Here is a 20,470-nt window from a genome sequence, read left to right as displayed (position 1 = left end):
AGCCTGTCTGATGTGTTTAGACTGTGTTTCTTTGCTTCCATAGGAAAAGGGGACATCAGAGTCTGAGCAAGTACAGTGACAATGATAAGTCATGTTAGCTCGTCTAGCTTTGTAATGCTTGTGTGGTGTTCTGTAAATAAAGTAAATGATATTTGAACTCTTTTATCTGCTGCTTGTCAGGTGATAATGGTTTGTTTGTACAAACTTGGTCTCTTTATGCTGTGCTCCCAACTTTTCAAGATGCAAGAAAAAGTCAGCTGAATGCATGTTACAGGAAGAAGAAGCTAAAAGCTCCTGAATATGCTCTTTTGTACTGAATCTTGTTTTTCTGTTTGCTCCTGTTCAGCAAAGTTAGTTATCCGTTGGGTTGATATCACTCAGCTTGAGAAGAATGCTACACTGCTCTTCCCTGATATGATCAAAGTGAGCACAAGGTCAAGTGAACATTTCTTCTCAGTATTCCTTAATATCAGTGAGACATTTAAACTAATGGAACAGCTTGCCAATATAGCTATGCGACAGCTTTTGGACAATGAAGGATTTGAACAAGACAGGTCATTACCCAAACTGAAAAAGAAATCCCCCAAAAAAGTATCTGCTCTAAAACGGTAGGTAGCACTGGCTCTTACTTTTTTGTTCCTCCTCAGTCCTTTTACTTGCAGGATTTTGTCCAAAAGTTTTCTAGTGTTGCTGCCATTTACTGTAACTCCAAAAGGAATAGTTGATTCCAGCAGTGGCAAAATGTGAGTAATTATTTAAATATAATTACTTGGTATCTGGTTGAAATAGGAAAGGGAAAATACTTGAATGCTAACATGTTGCAAAAATAAAGTTACTTGAGCCAAATGCTCGTTTGTTCAGAAGCTCTTTAGTGTATCTTCTGACACTGGCTGCATTTAGGTATCTGTTGTAAGGCCATTTTATGTCAGTAGGGGTAGGTAATAAAGTGATTTATGTGTTGTTAAGAAATGTGCCTAGCATTCATACTTGGTCTTATTGCTGGAATTGAGAAATTACTCTAGGTTATTAATTCTATCTGGAATTAGGTAACAGTGATACAAAAATTGACATAAAATTTGAAGGGGTGAAAAGTTACCTGGAAAATTTTTCTGCTTTTTTTACATCATACTTCAGCTTGTTAGTTTCTTTTACATTTTTTCTTTATATGTTGTTCATGTTAGTGTACCGTACAGAATTATAGCCAGTGCTTGTTTATATTTCTCATTACTTAGTGACATCCAAAATGCATTATATCACTTTTGTTTGTCCTTACTATTGAGTGTTTTGCACTGAATGCATTATCAAGACTGTCTTGAAATTGTTAACAAACTCTAACCTTAAGGATTCCATCATGTTAATAAATAAGCCTCAAAGAAGCATTTTCTATAACTATTAGCAAAAAATGGATTCACTGTATATATTCTGAGACAGTAGGGCTGAATATGAAAAACTCACTCAGTCTTTCCTCTCTGAGAAGTCAGGATGAATGTCTAAGTCATTCATGGCAGACTTTTTTTTCCATGTAGTTTTAGAACCTTCCAAAAGTGAAGCCTATACCTCCCCTATATGCAAATTATTTCCACCTTTTTGCTGTACACTCCTTGCTTAGCTGAGTTATATGTTGCAGGTAGCTTGCAATGATTTGCATAAAATATATCTTAAAGTGTATTATATATTCCTTAAAACAAGAAAATCTTTCTGTGGGTTTTTTAGGGATCTTGATGCCAGGGCAAAGAGCGAGAGGTATCGTGCATTGTTCCGACTTCCCAAGGATGAGAAATTAGATGGACACACTGACTGTACTCTTTGGACTCCATTCAACAAAATGCATATTTTGGGTCAGATGTTTGTTTCTACAAACTACATTTGCTTTACTAGTAAAGAAGAGAACTTATGCAGCCTTATTATCCCTCTTCGAGAGGTAAATATTTGTATTTTTAAATTTATAGGGCAAGTCGTAAAGCAATATCTTATTAGATATTTCAGCCTAGCTTTGAATTTTTTTATTTTGGTGGAGTCTTTTTACTATTATTTATTTTTTATTTGTTTATTTTTGTTGATTGTTTTTGGAGAAAAACCTATTTTCATGCTTTTAATCTCTTGTGAGCATGCCATTCTGATGTGTTCTAAGTAATATTTAATGACTGTGTATCTTAGTTCTCAGTTCCTACTACTAAAATTCACATGGAGTTTTTTCCATCAGTTTCATAACTCTCTGAGTTCTTCCTCTCTCATAACTTGTATTCTGATTTACAGCCAAATTTTCCATGTTTTGTGCCTCATAGGGAGGAGTGGAGGGTGAAATTTCCCAGACTGATGAGTGGAAATTCTGTTAAAGAATCTTATCAGTTAAGATTTGCTTTTGTCAGATGTAAAAAGATTCATAATCCTAAAGTTTTGAATTGCCTCTTCACACAGGCTTGCCATTGTTTATTCTTGTATGTGGAAAATATTTTGTCAGCATTTTTCAAATTGGTGTGTTTCCCTTTTTAAAGCTGGTTACTTAAACCACATGTTCTGTAAGGAGAGTATGTTGGATGCAATAAAAAAATAATTATGTTGGGGAGTTTTTTTGTGGCTGACTTGATTTGTAGGTTAATGGAAAACTTTGTTAAGAAAGTTTTGGAAGTAGTAGCAAAGCTGATGTAACCAAGGACAGTTTGGCTTGACTGAAGAACCACAGAATATTTCAAGGCACTGTTTTCCTCCACAAATCATTAAGAGTAAAACGGGTACTTGTTAAAAAACTTTGAAGTACAGCTTCTCAGCAACTTGTTGCAACGACTTTGGTTATTTGGGATGAGACATTCGACTATGGTTGCACTGTTTGTCTGGAAAGCAAAGGGAATGGCAGTCCTGCAGGTAAAGTGGTGGAGGAGGAGAGCAAAGTCTTCATTTAACAGGACCTCTTTTCCTGGATGCAGATTCAGCAACTGCTTTTGATAACCACAGTCACAGCAGCACAGGATTCGGAGCAGCTTTAAAGCTTGAAGAGACAGAAGTAGCTGAAGGAATAAGTGCTTCTTTATGAACAGCTTTAAGTCTCAGCACCAGCAAGGAGAATAGTAAACCAGGGGGTAGTGCCAGTCCTCAGAACAACTGATCAGTACCATTAGTAATCAAAGCAAAGCTTTCTATTTAATTAAAGCTTTGGGTTAGACCCTAAGTTAATTCCAGTGTTCTGTAATATCCTGGAGGTGTTTTGACAGATGAGACAATAGCAAAGCATTGATTCAGAAATTATGATGGGGAAAGATGTTTTTCAGTGGCTTTCAGTGTTTTTCACTGTTTTTCAGTGCGCTGCTTACTGTACCTACAGCAGGTGCCCTCTCCAAGACAAAGCACTTCAGATATGTGTGTCTCTATTGAATAGGAAATAAGTGGATATCAGCTCTCATTATAGCAGAGCTATAATTAAGCTTGCTTTAATAGTGTCTGTCCTGTGCCTTTAGAACTTGTCTGTCTTTTGTGCTGATTGCGCTCAAACAGTTTTTAAGTGGAACAGAAAACACAGGGAACACTTTTAAGCTAACTTCAATACGCTATTAGTGAAGTCCTTTAAGTTAATGAGTAACTAGTAGATTTGTTGTTAACAGAAGAATAAAGGGAGGTGGGGAGAACAGAGAAATGGTTGAGCACCTGAGTGGTGCACTGCAGTCTTTAAGTCTTCAAAGAGAATGCATGAAAAATGGTTACCCTATCCATTTAGCTAGAGAGCTGTTAATATTATAGCACTCACATCTTACCATTGATTCCTGTTTTAAAAAGGGTTAAAGGAGCAAAAGTAAAAGTCCTAGCAAAATTAAATGTGCCACTTTTTATTCTGAAGGCAGTAAGTCAGTTTTCATTACCTAAGAAATCATCTAATGTCATAAAAGTGTTTTGTTCAATGTATGAACTGCACAAACTTGATGGATTGATATGTTTTTAAGGCTAATAGTGGTAACGTTTAGGACACACAACTCTTAATATAATTCATCAACAGTGTATAACTTATCCCTGAGATTTCTTTGTGTTAATGTGCTTTACCAAAATCTCAGGGAACTCGTTCCCTGTACTCAGTAGATTGTGGTATGAGTACTGTTTACAGTTTGGAGTTCAGTTAGATTAGTGACCACTTCCCTAACAATTGAAGGCCGAACAGAAGCCTCCACCTCATAGGGTTAGATTATTTTCCTTTGTAAGGGAAGACATGGGGTTAGTTTCCCTTTGTTGCAAGTTTCTGTGTACTGTGAAAATACAGTTAAAATAGCACTGTGCAACTGTTTTCACAGAATACAACTATAATACAGTTGTACAGGAGCGTCATGTCAAAAATGGTTTATTCGTATGTATTGGCAGTAAAAGGTAGGCAAAGGTTTTTGTGGATTCAGCCTGTGCTGATGATGTTAGGAAGCAGGAGAGGGATTTGGAAGTCCTACAAAAAAGATTTGTATCCCACAGATGAAATTTTGTTTTACTGATTCTTTTAAAATACAGCCTGAGGAAAATCAACTGAGTAGTGCAGGGGAGTTTTGGTGGAGAATGTACTGAAGCCAGTTGTTTGAAGGATGAAAGCTTTTGTCTTTCAGGCTTGTAAGACCTTGTATGCAAACCATGTTTTCTGGCAAAGAGGTGTCCATAGGAATTAGATATAAGGGTGGAAGGAGCATGGATTTATTGTATTAAGATGATTTCTTAGACCAAGCATCTTGATTAACTAAAGATCTTAAGCTGTAGCAACTGTTTCTTCCTAGGTGACAATAGTGGAAAAGGCAGACAGCTCCAGTGTGCTGCCCAGCCCACTGTCAATCAGCACGAAAAACAGAATGACATTCCTCTTTGCCAACTTGAAAGACAGAGACTTTCTTGTACAGAGGATCTCAGACTTTCTGCAACAAACCACTTCAAAAATATACTTGGATAAAAATATTTCTGGAAGCTATATCAGCTCAGATGATGAGGTATGTGAAGGAACATGAATATTTTACTAGAAGGGGATTTTAACTGGTGTGGGGAGAGAGGAACCAGGAAACACCTTGAAGTTTTTGCAAAGCTAAACCTTTAGGCACAGAAATGTGACCTCTTTTGTGTTAATGCCTTTGAGCTGAAGTGTTCAAATTTGTCAATTAGGATATCTGTCTTTTTCATGTTAAACCTAAGAAAAATCATCACTGCTGAGAAAGAGCTACTCTAATTCTTGCTGCTGCATTCTGAAATTACAGTGTATCTTGTTAGAAAGTGTCATAGTTAATTAACTGGTTAATTGCATAGTGCTTTTAATATCTATTAATTTGTCCAACTCAAATGGAATTCTGGAATTTTAATAATTTGAAGAAATTATCAGTTGGCATGAAACTCCTTTTATTCAAGACTTTAGCTGCTAAATCCCATCTTTTGATTTTTCTGAAAATAATGTCTAAGCTGAGCAGGTTTGCACTGCTAGTGCACTTCGGAACATTTGACCTAACAAGAAAACAACAGCCCTGTCCTGAACATCGAATGACCCTATTCTGAACTGCCTCCTTATATATGTGTGCAAAGTAAATGTTTCTTAAATGATATGATTAGATACATTTTTCTTAGGCTCTTTGAATGTCAAGCCTTCTGCTGAATTCCAGCTTTTATGTATGAAATTCAGATGCTTCATATAACGACCTCATCAGTTCTGTTAAACCCAGCAAAGTATAGTAGTCAGATCTCAAAGGAGAAAACGCTTTTGTGGTGTATCATTTTGGTTTTATGTAGGTAGATCTCACATTCCAAGTCTATACTAAGCCATACCATAGTATTGTCCTGAATAGCCCTACCCTCTTTGTCACGGGTGTCTTAAAATAATTGTTTTTACTTGCTTTGTTGATGGTGAGGTGTAATTACTGTGTTGTTGTGTACCAGAGCACAAAGGCATGTATAGTGCTGGAACTTTTGCCGTAAATGGATCTAAGTATTCTACCTACTGAATTATAAACACAAATTAATTGTAAACATTTACTACAATTTGTAATATGACTACATATCTAGATATGCCTGATTGCCTACTTGCAATTTCAGGCATTTGGTGTGAACTGCTCTGTGAGATTTAACTGTGATGCAGTTTTAAAGCTGTTTGAGAAGTCAGAAAATCCTTTTTATTCCAAATCACAATCTAACAGTCCTATGATGTTGACAGACCAAGGGAGCTAGTTCAGTTGCCCAGGGCTAGTTAAGGTTAACATTACCTTAGCAATTCTAGTTCTAGAATGTGGTTGTGTTTCAGGAGAGCTATTGAAAAACTGGAAGCTATTTCATTATTCTGTACTGGTTTAATTTCTGCTGCCGTATGTTTTTGTTAACTGTTAGCATGTATAATTTTTTAAGTAAAGTGAAGTAAGAAGTCCAGACACTGGCTCATCTTTATGCCTGTATTGCTTGTGACTGCTTTCTACAGGTGTTTACAAGGTCAAGTAGTTTAATTTCTGCCAGCCCTCACAAAAGCCTGAGCTCTGAGTCGGAGGGAGAGCGACAGTTCAACCTCAATGATAATGGCATTCCAACAGCAACTCAGGCTTTAATGACAATGTATCGGCGCAGGTCACCTGAGGAGTTCAACCCTAAGCTGGTAAAATACACCTCTGAGTGCTCCACCTGACTGAAAAAGCTGTTAAATTATGTTTGCTTTAAAACCCATGTTTCTGACCCAGAAGAGTTTTGTTCTGCCAGACAGTTAAGAAAAGGCAGTATTTTTCATAGAAGTAAAGGCTCGAACATGTTGTTGTTTTACCCAAACAAATAACTTCACTACATAAAAGCAAGTTGGATGTAATACAAGGAGAGGTTCTATTCCTGCTCTTAAGTATAACTGCTTCTCTTAACAGCAAGGTCTACTGGCACAGAAACTAGGAAATGGGAGGAGGCAGCCCATTAAGAATGTAACTGGACTGTAGCCAAGTTATTTCTTGCTCACTTGGAAAGCTAGGATATTGCAGGCTTTTTAGCACTCAAGATTTTAGTGGGTCAGAATGTTAGAAAGAGAAGCTGCATCTTTGTGCCTGCCTTTCTTTGCTTTTAGGCTAAGGAGTTCCTGAAGGAACAGGCCTGGAAGATTCACTTTGCTGAATATGGCCAAGGGGTTTGTATGTATCGTACAGAGAAAACAAGAGACCTTGTGCTAAAGGGCATTCCAGAAAGCATGAGAGGGGATCTTTGGCTGCTCTTTTCAGGTAGGTTTTCAGTTGAATGTGTCTGTGGGATAGAAGCAAAAGCATGAGGGAAGAAAGGTTTTCAAAGATAATTAAAGGTGCACATAATAAGTGTCTGAAAATATTTGGAGTAAGGCTGTGATTGTTAACAGGCATCAGACAGGTTTAGACAAGATTTCCATTCAGACCAGAAAATACCGTTTCTCAAACAGGCTCACATAATTAAGGAAGAATATATAAAAAGCAGAATGCACACTCTGTAACTGGAAGCCAGCAGTGTAGGGACCTTCTAGATGTTCAGCAACCACCAGCAAGCCTAATGCCCATTTATTTATTAATTTCTGCATCCAGTTAAGCTGTTGGCCTTCACAGCAATTGTTGCAAGGAATTCCAGAGTTTAGGCATGTTGCATGTAACCACTACCTTTTTTTATTGATAATAAAGCTACTGTAACATTTTATTAGATGCTTCCATTATGTGAAAAATGGTGGGAAAATATTTGTCTGGGATTCTGTGCTAAAAAGGATCCTCTAGATCTGTGTCCACTTAAAGGTTTTTTTTTTTTGAAGAATTTTATTATTAGTTATATGGAAATCAGTCCTACCTAGGGCTTTCTTCATTACCTATCACCATATGCCTTCTTTAGCTCTACCCTCCCCAAGATAGTTACCACAGCTACCTACACCACTTAGGGTATGAGCACATGATGCTTTCAGGTTTGTTTTCTGTTTCTTCTCTAGTAATACATAGTCAGGTACATCTTCGCTTTGCTGCTGGGCACTAAAGAAATGTTTTCAGAAAATATACACAGGAATGCACAGCTCTTTTTTGTGTCCTATTAACAGCTAGTTTGGACCAATATTCACAGTGTATCTATAATTTGTGTTTTCTATGTACATTACTTTGTGCTATTGACACTTGCTTTTCTTTTCCAGAGAAGTTGTAAAGTCAGTAGTGATATCTCATAGCAACTCTGGGAGCATGCAGTGGTATCTCTCAGGCTGAGTGCCCTGCCCAAGATGACAGAGTCATTTTCAGAAGTAGGAATAGAGCTCATGAGTTTCTGTCTCTTGCTTTTTGCTGACATATCATACTCTCTGCAACCAAACATTAATCTACTCTGTCCTCAGGGCAAGTAGCTTTCTCAGAGACGAGTTTTGAGTTATTTAGGATAACAAAACCCACAGCCAGCTGCAGAGGGAGCTCATGATACCATGTGACTGCACAGTTGGTTTGTTCTTCATGCCTCCTGTTCTGGCTGAGAGAGATTTTAACCTCATTATAAAAATGCCTGTAGAGAAGACAGGAAGGAGTGATAATCATCAAGGCACATCTTTTTTTTTTTAATCACCTTTAAAGAAATAATATTTTCACATTTGCTTTCAAAGTTCTTGGTAACATTCAGAATGGAAGGGGAGTAGATCATAATGTTGGAATGCTGTACCTGCTAAATCTTCCTTTTTCTCCTGGTTTTAATACTGTCCTCTCTCTCCTAGGAGCCATTAATGAAATGGCCACTCATCCTGGCTATTATGAGGACCTAGTGGAGAAATCGATGGGAAAATACAATCTTGCTACAGAAGAGATAGAGAGGGATCTGCACCGCTCCCTTCCAGAACACCCTGCATTCCAGAATGAGATGGGTATTGCTGCTTTAAGGAGAGTCTTGACAGCTTATGCTTTCAGAAATCCAAACATAGGATATTGTCAGGTAATTGAAATACCCTGCACTCCTTCAGTTTCTGGAATTCCAGTTCTTTTCTTGCAGTCGTGTTTCTTCAGTCATGCGCATGAGTGTTTGGCTTTGTGAAGTACACTGAGGTGTGGATGGTGCTGTGAGCTCAAGCCTCAGTGCTGCAGAGAGGCAGGAATGCTGAGGCCAGAGGGATGTCACACAAGGACCTGCTCTAACAGTAGTATTAGCCACACATGTTGAGAGATGTTTTCTGTAAGCGTATTTTCTGCTCATAAATCTAGAAACTGGACAGATGATAACAGAGCTGTCTACAGAAAATGACAATGGACCATGAAGAGGTTCTTTTCTTATTAACAAAAAATCTCCTGAAAACCAAAACACTTTATGTTGAGCCTTAAATTATTGTCTATTTTTATCTATTCATCCTATCATGAATTATTATTCAGTGTATAAGTTATAACACTCCAGAACCTCCTTTCCTCTTTCAATGATGCCATGCAATCATTCAAAACAATAAAAAGAAACAAAAAAAGAAAACAAACAAAAATGGAAGCAAAAAAAACCCAAACACTTGGCAAAAAATAAAGCGTCCTAGGAGATATGACTGTGAGTCCCAACCATGTATCTGTAGAGTTAATGCTGACCCCTATGCATGGTTTCGAGGTTCTTATGTCCATAATTCAAGTCACTTTAGTTTCTGGTCCTAAATCATTCTTTCTTACTATGTAATTTTGGTTTATTACCTGGGCCTTTTTTTTTCCTTCCTACATAGTTTTGCAAAGAGGAGACTTAAATGCATTAGTATTAAGAAGCCTGATTAATGTCTGACTGTTAAGACTTCTACATGCAACATACTGCAAGCAGTTCTAACAGATACCATCGTAAATTATTTAATAACAAAGTGTGGTACTAAGTAATAGCTACAATGTTTGCGAAGATTATTTAACAGAGGAGCAGTGGAAAGACACTTCAGTACTGGTCCCTAAAGCTGTCACAGTAATTAATAGCCTTGAGATTTGATCCAGCTACAGTGAGAATTCAGGCACATGACTAGTGCTGTGGGAGGTGTTTTGGCTGCACCAGACCCAGATTCCCCAAGAGCACCTATGGCAGAATATCAATATCATTATAACAGTGATGCTTGCAGACCTGAGTCAGCCCTTGATTAGGAAAAAAATCTTGATTTCTTAAAAAAAAAATCCGCAACACAAAACCAACCAACCCAAAAACCCACCAAAAAACCCCAGTAAAACAACAAAACTAAGGAAAAACCTTAAAATTTTTTTGTGATTTGAGGCTTTCTTAAGCCTTTCTTTGAGCACTGGGAAACACTGCTGTTTTTACAGGGAAGTACTCGAACAGTTTGGGATCTGCAGGGAGAGATGTAGCTAATTTCCTAACCACTTACCTGCCCAGGTACAGCACTAGATATTGAATAATTGTATTTCCCTTTCTTTTAGGCTATGAATATTGTCACTTCAGTGCTCCTCCTTTATGCAAAAGAGGAGGAAGCTTTCTGGCTGCTGGTGGCTCTGTGTGAGCGTATGCTGCCTGACTACTACAACACAAGAGTTGTTGGTATGCTATGGGGACATTTTTGAAACGACACTACAAAAAATAACCAAATTAATTGGTGGTATTTGTACTGAAACAAATATGTGAGTAGATGTATCTGTGCATGCTAGTGACAAGACAGCTTGCTCAGGAGAATAAAGACAATTTCCTGAAGAGGTACTGTTATAGTTAATAGTTTGTCACTTACTTAGGATCAGATGGCATTCTAAAGTGTGCTTAAGCAAAGTAGATTTTTAAAGAAGAGATGGGAGGCTAAAATTTGAGTTTTAGATGATCCAGTTAGCTGACTGCTGAGGTGGAAACAGGCGCTTTAGCAGTTTGCAGTAGAAGTCTTTGTGCCTGTGCCTCTGATTTGAAAGGGCACAAGTTTCAGAAAGCTGTTGTTGTCAGATGAGCTTCCTTGCGTATGTGGAAGTGAGTGACTTCAGTGTATCATGGAATCTGTTTTTACTATGTCTCACAAATACTTGAGATACTCAGCCTTAGAAATTATTCTTCCTGTCCTGGTTAAAATGGCATGTATAACATGGGGTTCTCTTGAAGTAAATCTAAATCTTCACAGTCACCCTTGGCCTCATTCAACAGGTGATGCTGAGGTCTTACTCCAATTAGTAATGATAATATCAAGCCACTGTTTAGCTTCAGCTGGTGCTAGACAAAATTAATCCTTTTTTATTTATTATGGAGTATATAATTAAAACAGAAAAAACCTTATTAAGGGTCAATTTGTATATATAGCTCAGTAGTATAACAGAATCCGCTACTTATTTGAAAGTGAGAAAATGTGCATAAGCACCATGCAAAATATTCTTAGGCTTTTTATTTATATACATAGGATATATAGAAGGTTTTTTCCTCCCCTAAATGGCAACGTGTCAGTTGCTCCTAGATTAATTTAGCCTTATTTGTCTTTAACAGGAGCATTGGTTGATCAAGGTGTCTTTGAAGAGTTGGCTCGTGACTACATTCCACAGCTTTATGACTGCATGCAGGACTTGGGTGTAATCTCCACCATCTCCCTGTCCTGGTTCCTCACTCTTTTCCTCAGTGTAATGCCATTTGAAAGTGCAGTGGTGGTTGTGGATTGTTTCTTCTGTGAAGGAATAAAGGTGATATTTCAGTTAGCACTTGCTGTCCTCGAAGCTAATGTAGACAAGCTGCTTAACTGTAAAGATGATGGAGAAGCCATGACAGTCTTGGGAAGGTATTTATTACAGAAAATTAAGTATCTTCATGTTTTTGGGGTTTTTTTTGCTTGCTCTTCTGATTTATATTCTATGTCGAAATACTAAATTTAAACCGGTACCATATATGTAAATCTTTTACATAGTCCCCTTTCATCCACATAAGGTAGTCCTTCCATTATTTTAAAATAATGCTAAGTGACCAACAAGATATAAATCCTTCTTTCAAGACATTCAAATAAACTTCCCAAATCTGGTTATAGAAATTTAACTTGATTCATTATTTTAGTGGATTACATGAGTTTTGTTACTTCAGCCTGCTGCCTTTTAAATGTTACTAAGAAAAAGCCTTGATGTTGAGGGATATTGTTTTGGGAGTAGACTAAGTAGAACTCAGAAGAATTAGGTAGGATCTTGAACAAACAGATCTCAGTGAAGCAGGATGATGATGGATAGAGTGGCTTGAGTCATTTAATCGGAACTAATACTGCTGAGTGTAACCTCTGATTTCCTTGTGCTTGGTAGCATGTTCAGTTTTCAAGCTGCTGCTGGAACTTTGGAATTTTTTTCTTAATAAATTTCAGTACTATAACCTTACTCTTCCTAGAGAATGACTTGATCATTTTTACATTTGATAATCAATATGCGACCTGTATGCTGTTAACCCTCAGAAGGGAGGGTGTACAAATTTACCTTGGGTTTCTCATTTCCTTATTTTTTTCCCCACCAGATATTTGGACAGCATAACTAATAAGGACAGCACTCTTCCTCCCATTCCTCATCTTCACTCCCTGCTCAGTGATGATGTAGAGCCTTATCCTGAGGTGGATATCTTCAGGCTAATCAGGTCTTCCTATGAGGTAGGATAAGACTTCTTAACAAGAACTTGCCAATGCACACAACTTCTGCTTCACAGAGGATTTGATGCTCTATGGTTTGGCTTTGCTTGAAACAGAAAGGACACAGAAGAAAGGCAGACTCATCTGAGAAGGCTGAAATGGAGCAAGGAAGAGGAGTTAGACTTTCATCTTCCTTTAACCAAAATTTGTAATTGGAGCTGTCTCATAGAGAAGTCTGAGGCCTCAAAGGAGAGCAGCCCACGGCCAAAAAGTGATTTACAAACAAACGGCTGAACTTTTAACTTGAAAAATGCTAATTCTCATTTAAGCTTTTTTGTGCTTTTCCAAACTGAAATAGTAGTGAAATCTGTATGATTTCAGAAGACCTTTCTATTATCAGTGAAACTTTGTTTCTTTTGCCTTTTTTTTCTTAACAAGTGCTGATTGTGACCATGGGCTGATTGTGACTATATTCTCTACTATCACCAAAGCTAAAAAAAAATTCAAGTGAAAGGAGCTAGTAATAACTAATATCTATAAAGGACAGGACAAAGCCTGCAAAACCAACTGAAATCTGCAGACTGGTTTCATTGTCCTTAAATTTAAAAAAAATGTCATCAGTTAAAATACCTCTGATGGTTACACTGACATACCCATTTTTTATAAAAATTAAGGAAAAAATGTAAAGATTTTTTCTCCTTAATTTACATTATTCTGTTCTATTGACATGCAGGGTAATTTTAGTTCAGGAAGTTGGTTTATACTTAGCAATGGCACAGCTTTGTCAAAGGCACTTCCTATATCCCTAACCCCCCCTTGCTTTAACATACCATGTTTAATAAGGAAGTAGGCAGTCCTTTGTGTATTCTGTGCTAAAAGGAAAAGTGTATCAGGGTAGATGGATGTTTGGTAGATGTCAGAATGGCCAGGAGGGAGTTTATGTGAAATTGTGTTTCCCTTACATTTTCCCGTTTTCTTCACCATGAAGACTGCTTGCGTTGGCGTAACTGCTCTAAGATGAATAACCTGACTCCATGCAGAGCCAGTCTGTCTTTTTGGGCCCTCTGCAGCACAGAACCTTGTAGCTCCTTCTAGGTAAATAACCAACTGCACTTTAGTATAATTAGGCAAAACAAGTAGCATGGGGAATGAGGAACTGTGAGGAAAGCAGGAGCTGTTTGCAAAGAGAGAATTAGTTTCAAGAGAGTTGCTGTTAATTAATTTATTTTAAAAAACCCCAACAATTCTTTAGTAAACTATTAAGATTCAAAAACTTTTAAGGCATCCGTTACACCTGTTATGTTTCTGCATGAGGTATGTGCAGTCAGGGCTGAGAACTCACTGCTAGCTTTGTTACAGCTACAAAGAATGAAATATCAACTAAGTGAGCATATTTTTGTTATTTTTTGGAATTTAAACTGTTAAGAGTACTTGTTAGGTAACCATCTATTCTTAGTCTTGTAGACATTTATCATTTGAAAATAATAGGAAGACCTACAGCTGAAGAAAAGATGGGATTTTTCTGGAGACCTTTGCTTTCCCTCAAGTATACACACACCATCCCCAAGGAGAGGGGAAAACTTTGTCCCTTCCAGACTGTCTTAGGATATTTGTCATGGGAATGTGATGAGTCTGAGAACTTGATGGCACTGGCAAAGGCAGAATATTTGAATTGTTTTATAAAGATCTGCTTTCCATCATGCTCTGACACAGTCCAGCTCTTATGTAGTCATGTCAGATGCATATATGAGAAGTCTCCAGTAAAAGTTGAAGTGATGCAGAAGAATTTTTTGGTAAATAAGTGATTAGCACCCCTCTCTGTGATGATACTGAGCAGGCTTTCTACTTTTAAAGGAGAAACAGTCTTTAAATAAGAGCATATACATAACAAGTGCATTTTACACTGCCAGTGCTTTCTTAATATACTGAAAACAGTTTTTAGTAAGAACTCTCTTATCCTTTCATTCAGTTTTGTATTTAATTCAGAAGCCATAGGTCCTGGTGTCATAATAGTTATAGTAGAAGTGGCTGAAATAATGCATAATCGCTGCAGTTTTAAGAGCCTGTGCATAACTCACTAGCTGAGGAGTGTAGACTCATAATCAGAGCTGTTATGTGTTTAACTCATTTAATTTGTATGTTAGGTAATTTGGAAAAACAATAGACCTTCAACACTTCAGCTATGTGTACAGTGGTATCTGGATCTTGGCCATTTTAACTAAAGGGCTGACACTCAAAGGTCTGTGCTGTGGAAGGGTTTGATACTGTTTTGACCTAGAACAGGTGACACCCTTCCAACAACTCCTTGTACAGTTTGAAACTTTGCCTGGGCAAAGGACCATTCCCAGAAGGTAATCACCTGCAACCTTCCTTTTTGGTAGACTACATGAGTTTTAGTTTTATGGATGTGAACAGACCTTCTTATTTGGCCCCCAGACCAGTGAATAAACTCTGATTACTGGAATAGGTGTGGCCTAAAAGCCACAAAAGATCTGTCTTTTCAAGGTTTTGTGACCTCTGTGGTGCTTGATATTCATGAAGGTTTATCTACATGCCATTTTTGTCAGAAGACTTCTTTATTTGCAAAATGCTCACAAGTACATGAAGCCTCTTTCTACTGCCAAGGTGAACACCTTTATCTATAAATGCAGCTTTAGCATTAATTTCATTTACAAGAATGTGCCAGGAAATTATGACCTGCTTATGTAGATACACTTGCACTGGAAATATAAACCCATCTTGTGTGAAAGTGTGTCCTGCCACCCCTTTATAGCTTTACACGTGGTGTAGTTGATGTCTGGCATTATTGTTCCTGCTGATCATCTGTGCATTCCTCAGTGTTACAAGTGGATTTTGGATGGCAAGAAACTTCTGCTTATAATACTTCTACAAAAATAAATCTTAGGGATCAGGCATTCCTCTGCCTGATTCTGAAATTCTGAAAATACAGAATATTATTCCTAATAGGTTTTCCCCCTAGGATGCTTTTGTAGTGTGTGCAGGACACTTACACTGTTACGTGCATTGTGATAAAACTTTCGAAAGTAAGACTTGGGTATTAAAGAGAATATCTTCCTAGTGGAAATTGCAATCTTGCTAGTTGGTTTCAGATTCTCAGAATGTAAGGACTGCTGTACTGTCTCAGCCATTAGGGATCCAGTTAGTTCAATATCCTCTTTCTGTTGTGATTATGAGACATTCCAGGACAAGCTGAAATAAAACTCTGCAGGAGGACTTACGAAACAATCTATTCACAGAGATTTGCTCAGCAAGAAGTTTCTTAACTACTGAGATTACAGTTTGAAATGAGAGAGTTTGAAATTAAGACCTTTCAAATTAAAATAAGTTCTTGGAAAAATAAAATCTAGTCTTTGTAACTTTGTAATGTGTTAGAAAAATGCATTAACAGCAGCTTCATTTGTGGTACATCATGTAATTAAATTAATTTCTCAAATACATTAAAGGCAATCTAAATATTCTGAATATTAATACACAGACAATCATGTACTACTTTTTCTCTTTCAAGAAATTCGGAAGTATCCGGGCAGATTTAATTGAACAAATGAGATTCAAACAAAGACTGAAAGTCATCCAAACCCTTGAAGATACTACAAAGCGCAATGTGGTAAGTACTGAAATAATGTTCTTTGCAAATAGTAAGTTCAATCAGTTTCTGAAGTTTAAATTAACTTTTCAGTGAGACATGGATTTCAAATCTCTAACTGTTAATGTTGTGTTTCAAAAGGTACGAACTATTGTGACAGAGACTTCTTTTACTATTGATGAACTGGAGGAACTATATGCGCTTTTCAAGGTAAAGCTAAGTGAAGATAAGATCATGTGCCTCCAGGAAGTGTAAATGTTCATTTTTGATGTGGGACTCTATCTTGTCTAAGCACTAGGTCAAGTCTGTCAGTTATTATTGGGTGTCTTGATACAAACTTGAATTAGCTGCTGTATTATTGATATACAAAAAAAAAAACCTCAAGCAGTTTTTAAACATCTGGAAAGGATTCATTCACTAGATGATTTGTCCACAGAAAAAAAGTATGTACTGATGAAACTATTAAATGAAAAAGTGGATAGTGGCTTTTGATCAGTCATTAGAAACTAAACATATGTCTCTCTCTACCTAACCCAAGTTTTGAAATTTATCACAATTGTTCTATTGTCTCAGACAGTTAATACTTTCTTATTGCAGTAGCTGATTTCTGCCATTGTTAATGCTTTAATGCATTACATGGGAATATAATGTCACAAAGTGATGTGTCTTTGTAAGTTGGTTGTACAGCATTGCCATTAGATCCACAAATTTAAAGGTGAGCATTTAAATGCGTTAACTTCACCTTCATCCACAACATCTTAAAACAAATTACTTTCTTCCTCTGTTTTTTTAAGAACAGAATTTTTTTTTTTAATATGATGAAGAATTTATTTCCTTTTAATTTCCCATCTGTAACGACAAGTCCAAGTTGTCCAAATCCTGCAGTGCCTTCTTTCAGTCTTCCAGAAATAAGTGAGACCAAGTCAGACAGTCCTCCCTAGTTGATTGCTGTGCAGGGCTGGGATCTTTTTCTCTAAGCTTCTGAATTATTTTGAATTAGATTCTGCCAAAATCAGCTCCAGAACCTCCACTGACTTCAGTAAGACTGAAAGAATAGTACAGTATTCAGTATTTTTGAGAATCTACAGTGCAACAAAAAATATTTCAAATAAACAGCTATTTCCATATGATTAAAGATTAAATAAAGATTTCATGAGACTTCTGACTTGACAGCTTGATGAGGGTGCAGAGGGTGACTAAGCACAACAAGCCTGTGAAGTCACAGCTCTGACCAAAACAGGTATTTCATGTTTCATCTGACTGGGAAGCAGAAAAAGTTTTGCTTTACCTTCTTTTTTGTTTTTTTATAGAGGGATGCTTTTTTATGCTGGTTAGAGGAGAAACCTCTTCCAGAAGTGGAAGGGCTGGGTGAATCGAAATGCATGTGTTATCTTGCATTGTTTTAAGAATGCAGGTGGAAGAGTTGTTTGGAATTTTTTATATCATGGAGAGCAATGAATTGTTTATAGAGGTGCTGACAATCTCATGGTGTTTACCTTCTGTTCAGGCCGAACACCTGACCAGCTGCTACTGGGGAGGAAACAGCAATGCCACGGAGCGGCACGACCCCAGCCTGCCTTACCTGGAGCAGTACCGCATTGACTTTGAGCAGTTCAAGGGCATGTTTGCCCTCCTCTTCCCCTGGGCATGTGGAACTCACTCAGATATATTGGCTGCCCGCTTGTTCAGGCTTCTGGATGAAAACGGAGACCTGCTCATCAACTTCCGTGAATTCGTCTCTGGGCTAAGTAAGGAGGATCCACAGCACTTTCAGAACAACGTGACAAACCAGTTTGTTTCTGTTCAGCTCATTCTGTCATGCCTGTGACAGTGGTTCCCTCTGGGGTTTAGGCTGGTCTTAGTAGGTGAATCTACATTAGCCAGTGGTGTATCGCTGGAAAAGGACAACATGTGAACAGATCTGTTAGGACTTGAGGATTTCACTGACTGCTAACTCTCAACACAAAATTAACTGCAACACGTGTGCTTAACAGTGTATTACTCCTAGTCACAGTTAGAGTCTGAGCTGCTACCTCTGTTGCTTCTGAGATCAGTAACCAAGACTGCAGAAAGCAGTTTGGAAGTCCCCTGAAAAGGAGAAAGTGGAGGTGCAGGTCAGAGAGGGAGGCTGAGCGTTTTTAGTCTTGAAGAAGCAAGATTTCAGGGCATGAAAGTCAACATGGTGAGCCCCAGGATTAACATGAAGAAGCACAGATGAGGTAGGAGCCAGCCACTCCTTTTTTGAATATAGCAGGAGTTGTCCGCTGTAAGTGACCAACATCTCACCATCTACCATGTTGATACACAGCAGCCTGGAATTTCCTCCAGCTCTACATTTTGATCCTTTTTGAAAGTGAAAAGGTTTCCCAGTCTGGCTTTCAGCAACTCTTTGTAACAGTATGTTTAAGCATTAGGGCTCCAAATGCAGCCTTGCATTAAAACCTCTGTATAGCACCTGTTCTCTTTTAAGTGCAAAATAGCTGTGACAGTAAAACTGTCTGCACACCTCCCCTTCACACCACCCAAAAAATCCCAGTGCTTCCCATGATGCAGTGATTGGTATTTGAGGTACTGTTTGCCAGGTAACACTCAATGGCTTTTTGAGGACCCAGGAATTAACTAATCTTCCTGTTTACAGGATGCTGTTAGTAACAGTCAACCAGTTATTGACTGAGACAGCATGTTTTGGAATCAGTAATGAGTAATAAGAACAAGGGCTAGTCTTGAGCACTGTGAACAGAAATTAATGTAAAATGCACAAATGTGGCTATAAGCCAACATGACTGAATTAAAATCTTCAGTGGGCAAAACAATCAAAAATGCTCATTCTGCAAACTCACATTTTTCAGAAACTAAGCCCAGTGTAGTATAATTTGAAAACCTTTTTTTCCCCAAAAAATATAAGTCAAGCCTGCTGACCCCTTTATTCATTGAGAAGGATGTGAGTAGTAGCAAGGACAACGCAGTCAACAAAAGAACAATGGATCTGTTTGAGCATATTTCACCATGCCCCAGGACTTTTAATAATTCCATTTCTTTTTCATTGTCCCTACAACAAATAGCTTAAGAACTTCCTACTGGCATATTCTTTATGTTTACTCTGTGCTCTGTTGCAATAATATAGTCCAAATATAGGAGTGGTTTGCCCAGTGAGTTGTGCTGTTCAGGAGAGGTTTTCAGCCTTGGTTAGGAGCTCTTTGGGTTATTCACTCATGACAAAGCTCCCCTGCACCCCTGTAGCACACTGGATTATAGTATGACGGTTGTTGACTGCACATCCAAGTAAACTACAGAGATCTCTACATAGATTCAAAGTGGCCTCCTGCCTCCCGTCAGGTTTTTGCAATACTCTCAGAGCACGCAGCTCTCCCACTTCTCCAGTGGCTGCTGCTGACTGCACTTGTCAGAGCCTCCTGCCGAAGTCAGCATCATGAAAGCTGTGTCTTGCAAGGAGTACCTGAGTGTATTTTTTTTTTGCAAACAGGTTTTTTTCAACCACAGAATGCAGGAGGATATTCAAAAAGCAGAGTGCTAACCTCACCACTTCTCCAAGCCTTTCAGGGGCAGGATCACCTCCCTTGACCTGCTGGTAATGCTCTTCCTAATTTTGAGCAAAAAGGAAAAGGGGTGCATTAGGAGGAAGGAAAAGTATGCATCAGAAAGCACACACAGATTGATCTCAAACAGTAGCTGTGGAGCTTTTTCAGTTCTCTTCATATCTGGGGACAGAGAGACGAGCAAGCCTACACATGTCACCCTGTGCCCTGAATCCTGTTTTGGTGACTGTTTCCCTGCAGTTCCCTGTTGGTGGGGGATGCAGAAGTGCAGCCCATTCTGTCCTTTGGTTACTTCATGTTGCCTTTACCAGAAGGGAAAGTATGGCAGCTGGTGTGGGGTCAGTAGCTCTGACCGAGGAAGCTGTGACTGGTCCGGAGAGATGGTCCCAAAAGAGATCGTCTTCCCAAGGCCTGGTGTCTTCCCTCAGCTGCTGGCTAGGAAGCTGTCAGCTCTTTAGTGATTGTCAGCTCAGCTCTGCAGGGCAGCCTCCAGGCCAGACCAGGGAGAGAGACGAGAGTCCCGTGTAGCTGTTCCGCACGAGGCAGCTTTATTAGTTCGGCGAAGGGGAGCCAGGGACGAGCATCTCTCTGCCGTCGCAGGGGCAGGGGGCTGGCTTTATAGGGATACAGGGGGTGGGTATCAGAGGGTAAGGGCCAATGGGTTACAAAGGATCTGCATAGGGTCTCCCAGAGGATTCTGGGTCTGTCTTCTTCTCATCGTAACTGAAGAGTAGCTCCCTTTCCAGGGGAGTTCTGCTGGGAGGTTTAGGCACTCTCCTTATCTCGGCAGATGTCCCTCCAGGGTGGGGGCTGGGCATACCCCACAGGAAAGCATTATCTGCATGGTATGATGCACCA

General features: G+C 38.5%; 1 protein-coding gene across 1 annotated transcript in view; it reads left to right on the top strand.

Annotated features, from left to right (window-relative positions):
- Window positions 1-20,470, top strand: part of TBC1D9 (TBC1 domain family member 9) — a gene marked incomplete at both ends in the record, with an annotated part of 46,800 nt that overhangs the window by 21,140 nt on the left and 5,190 nt on the right. Inside the window, 12 exons of the mRNA XM_082281478.1 lie at window positions 347-608; window positions 1,714-1,921; window positions 4,737-4,943; window positions 6,407-6,577; window positions 7,028-7,178; window positions 8,654-8,868; window positions 10,314-10,431; window positions 11,347-11,632; window positions 12,343-12,472; window positions 15,978-16,076; window positions 16,197-16,265; window positions 17,563-17,803. Of these exons, the coding sequence (XP_082137604.1) occupies window positions 347-608; window positions 1,714-1,921; window positions 4,737-4,943; window positions 6,407-6,577; window positions 7,028-7,178; window positions 8,654-8,868; window positions 10,314-10,431; window positions 11,347-11,632; window positions 12,343-12,472; window positions 15,978-16,076; window positions 16,197-16,265; window positions 17,563-17,803 (2,157 nt within the window). The remainder of the gene's footprint in view (window positions 1-346; window positions 609-1,713; window positions 1,922-4,736; window positions 4,944-6,406; window positions 6,578-7,027; window positions 7,179-8,653; window positions 8,869-10,313; window positions 10,432-11,346; window positions 11,633-12,342; window positions 12,473-15,977; window positions 16,077-16,196; window positions 16,266-17,562; window positions 17,804-20,470) is intronic.

This window comes from Coloeus monedula, assembly GCF_965178545.1.
Source record: "Coloeus monedula genome assembly, chromosome: 5".
NCBI lineage: Eukaryota > Metazoa > Chordata > Aves > Passeriformes > Corvidae > Coloeus > Coloeus monedula.
The sequence above is the reverse complement of the archived record's forward strand: the minus strand, read 5'-3'. Positions and strand labels throughout refer to the sequence as shown.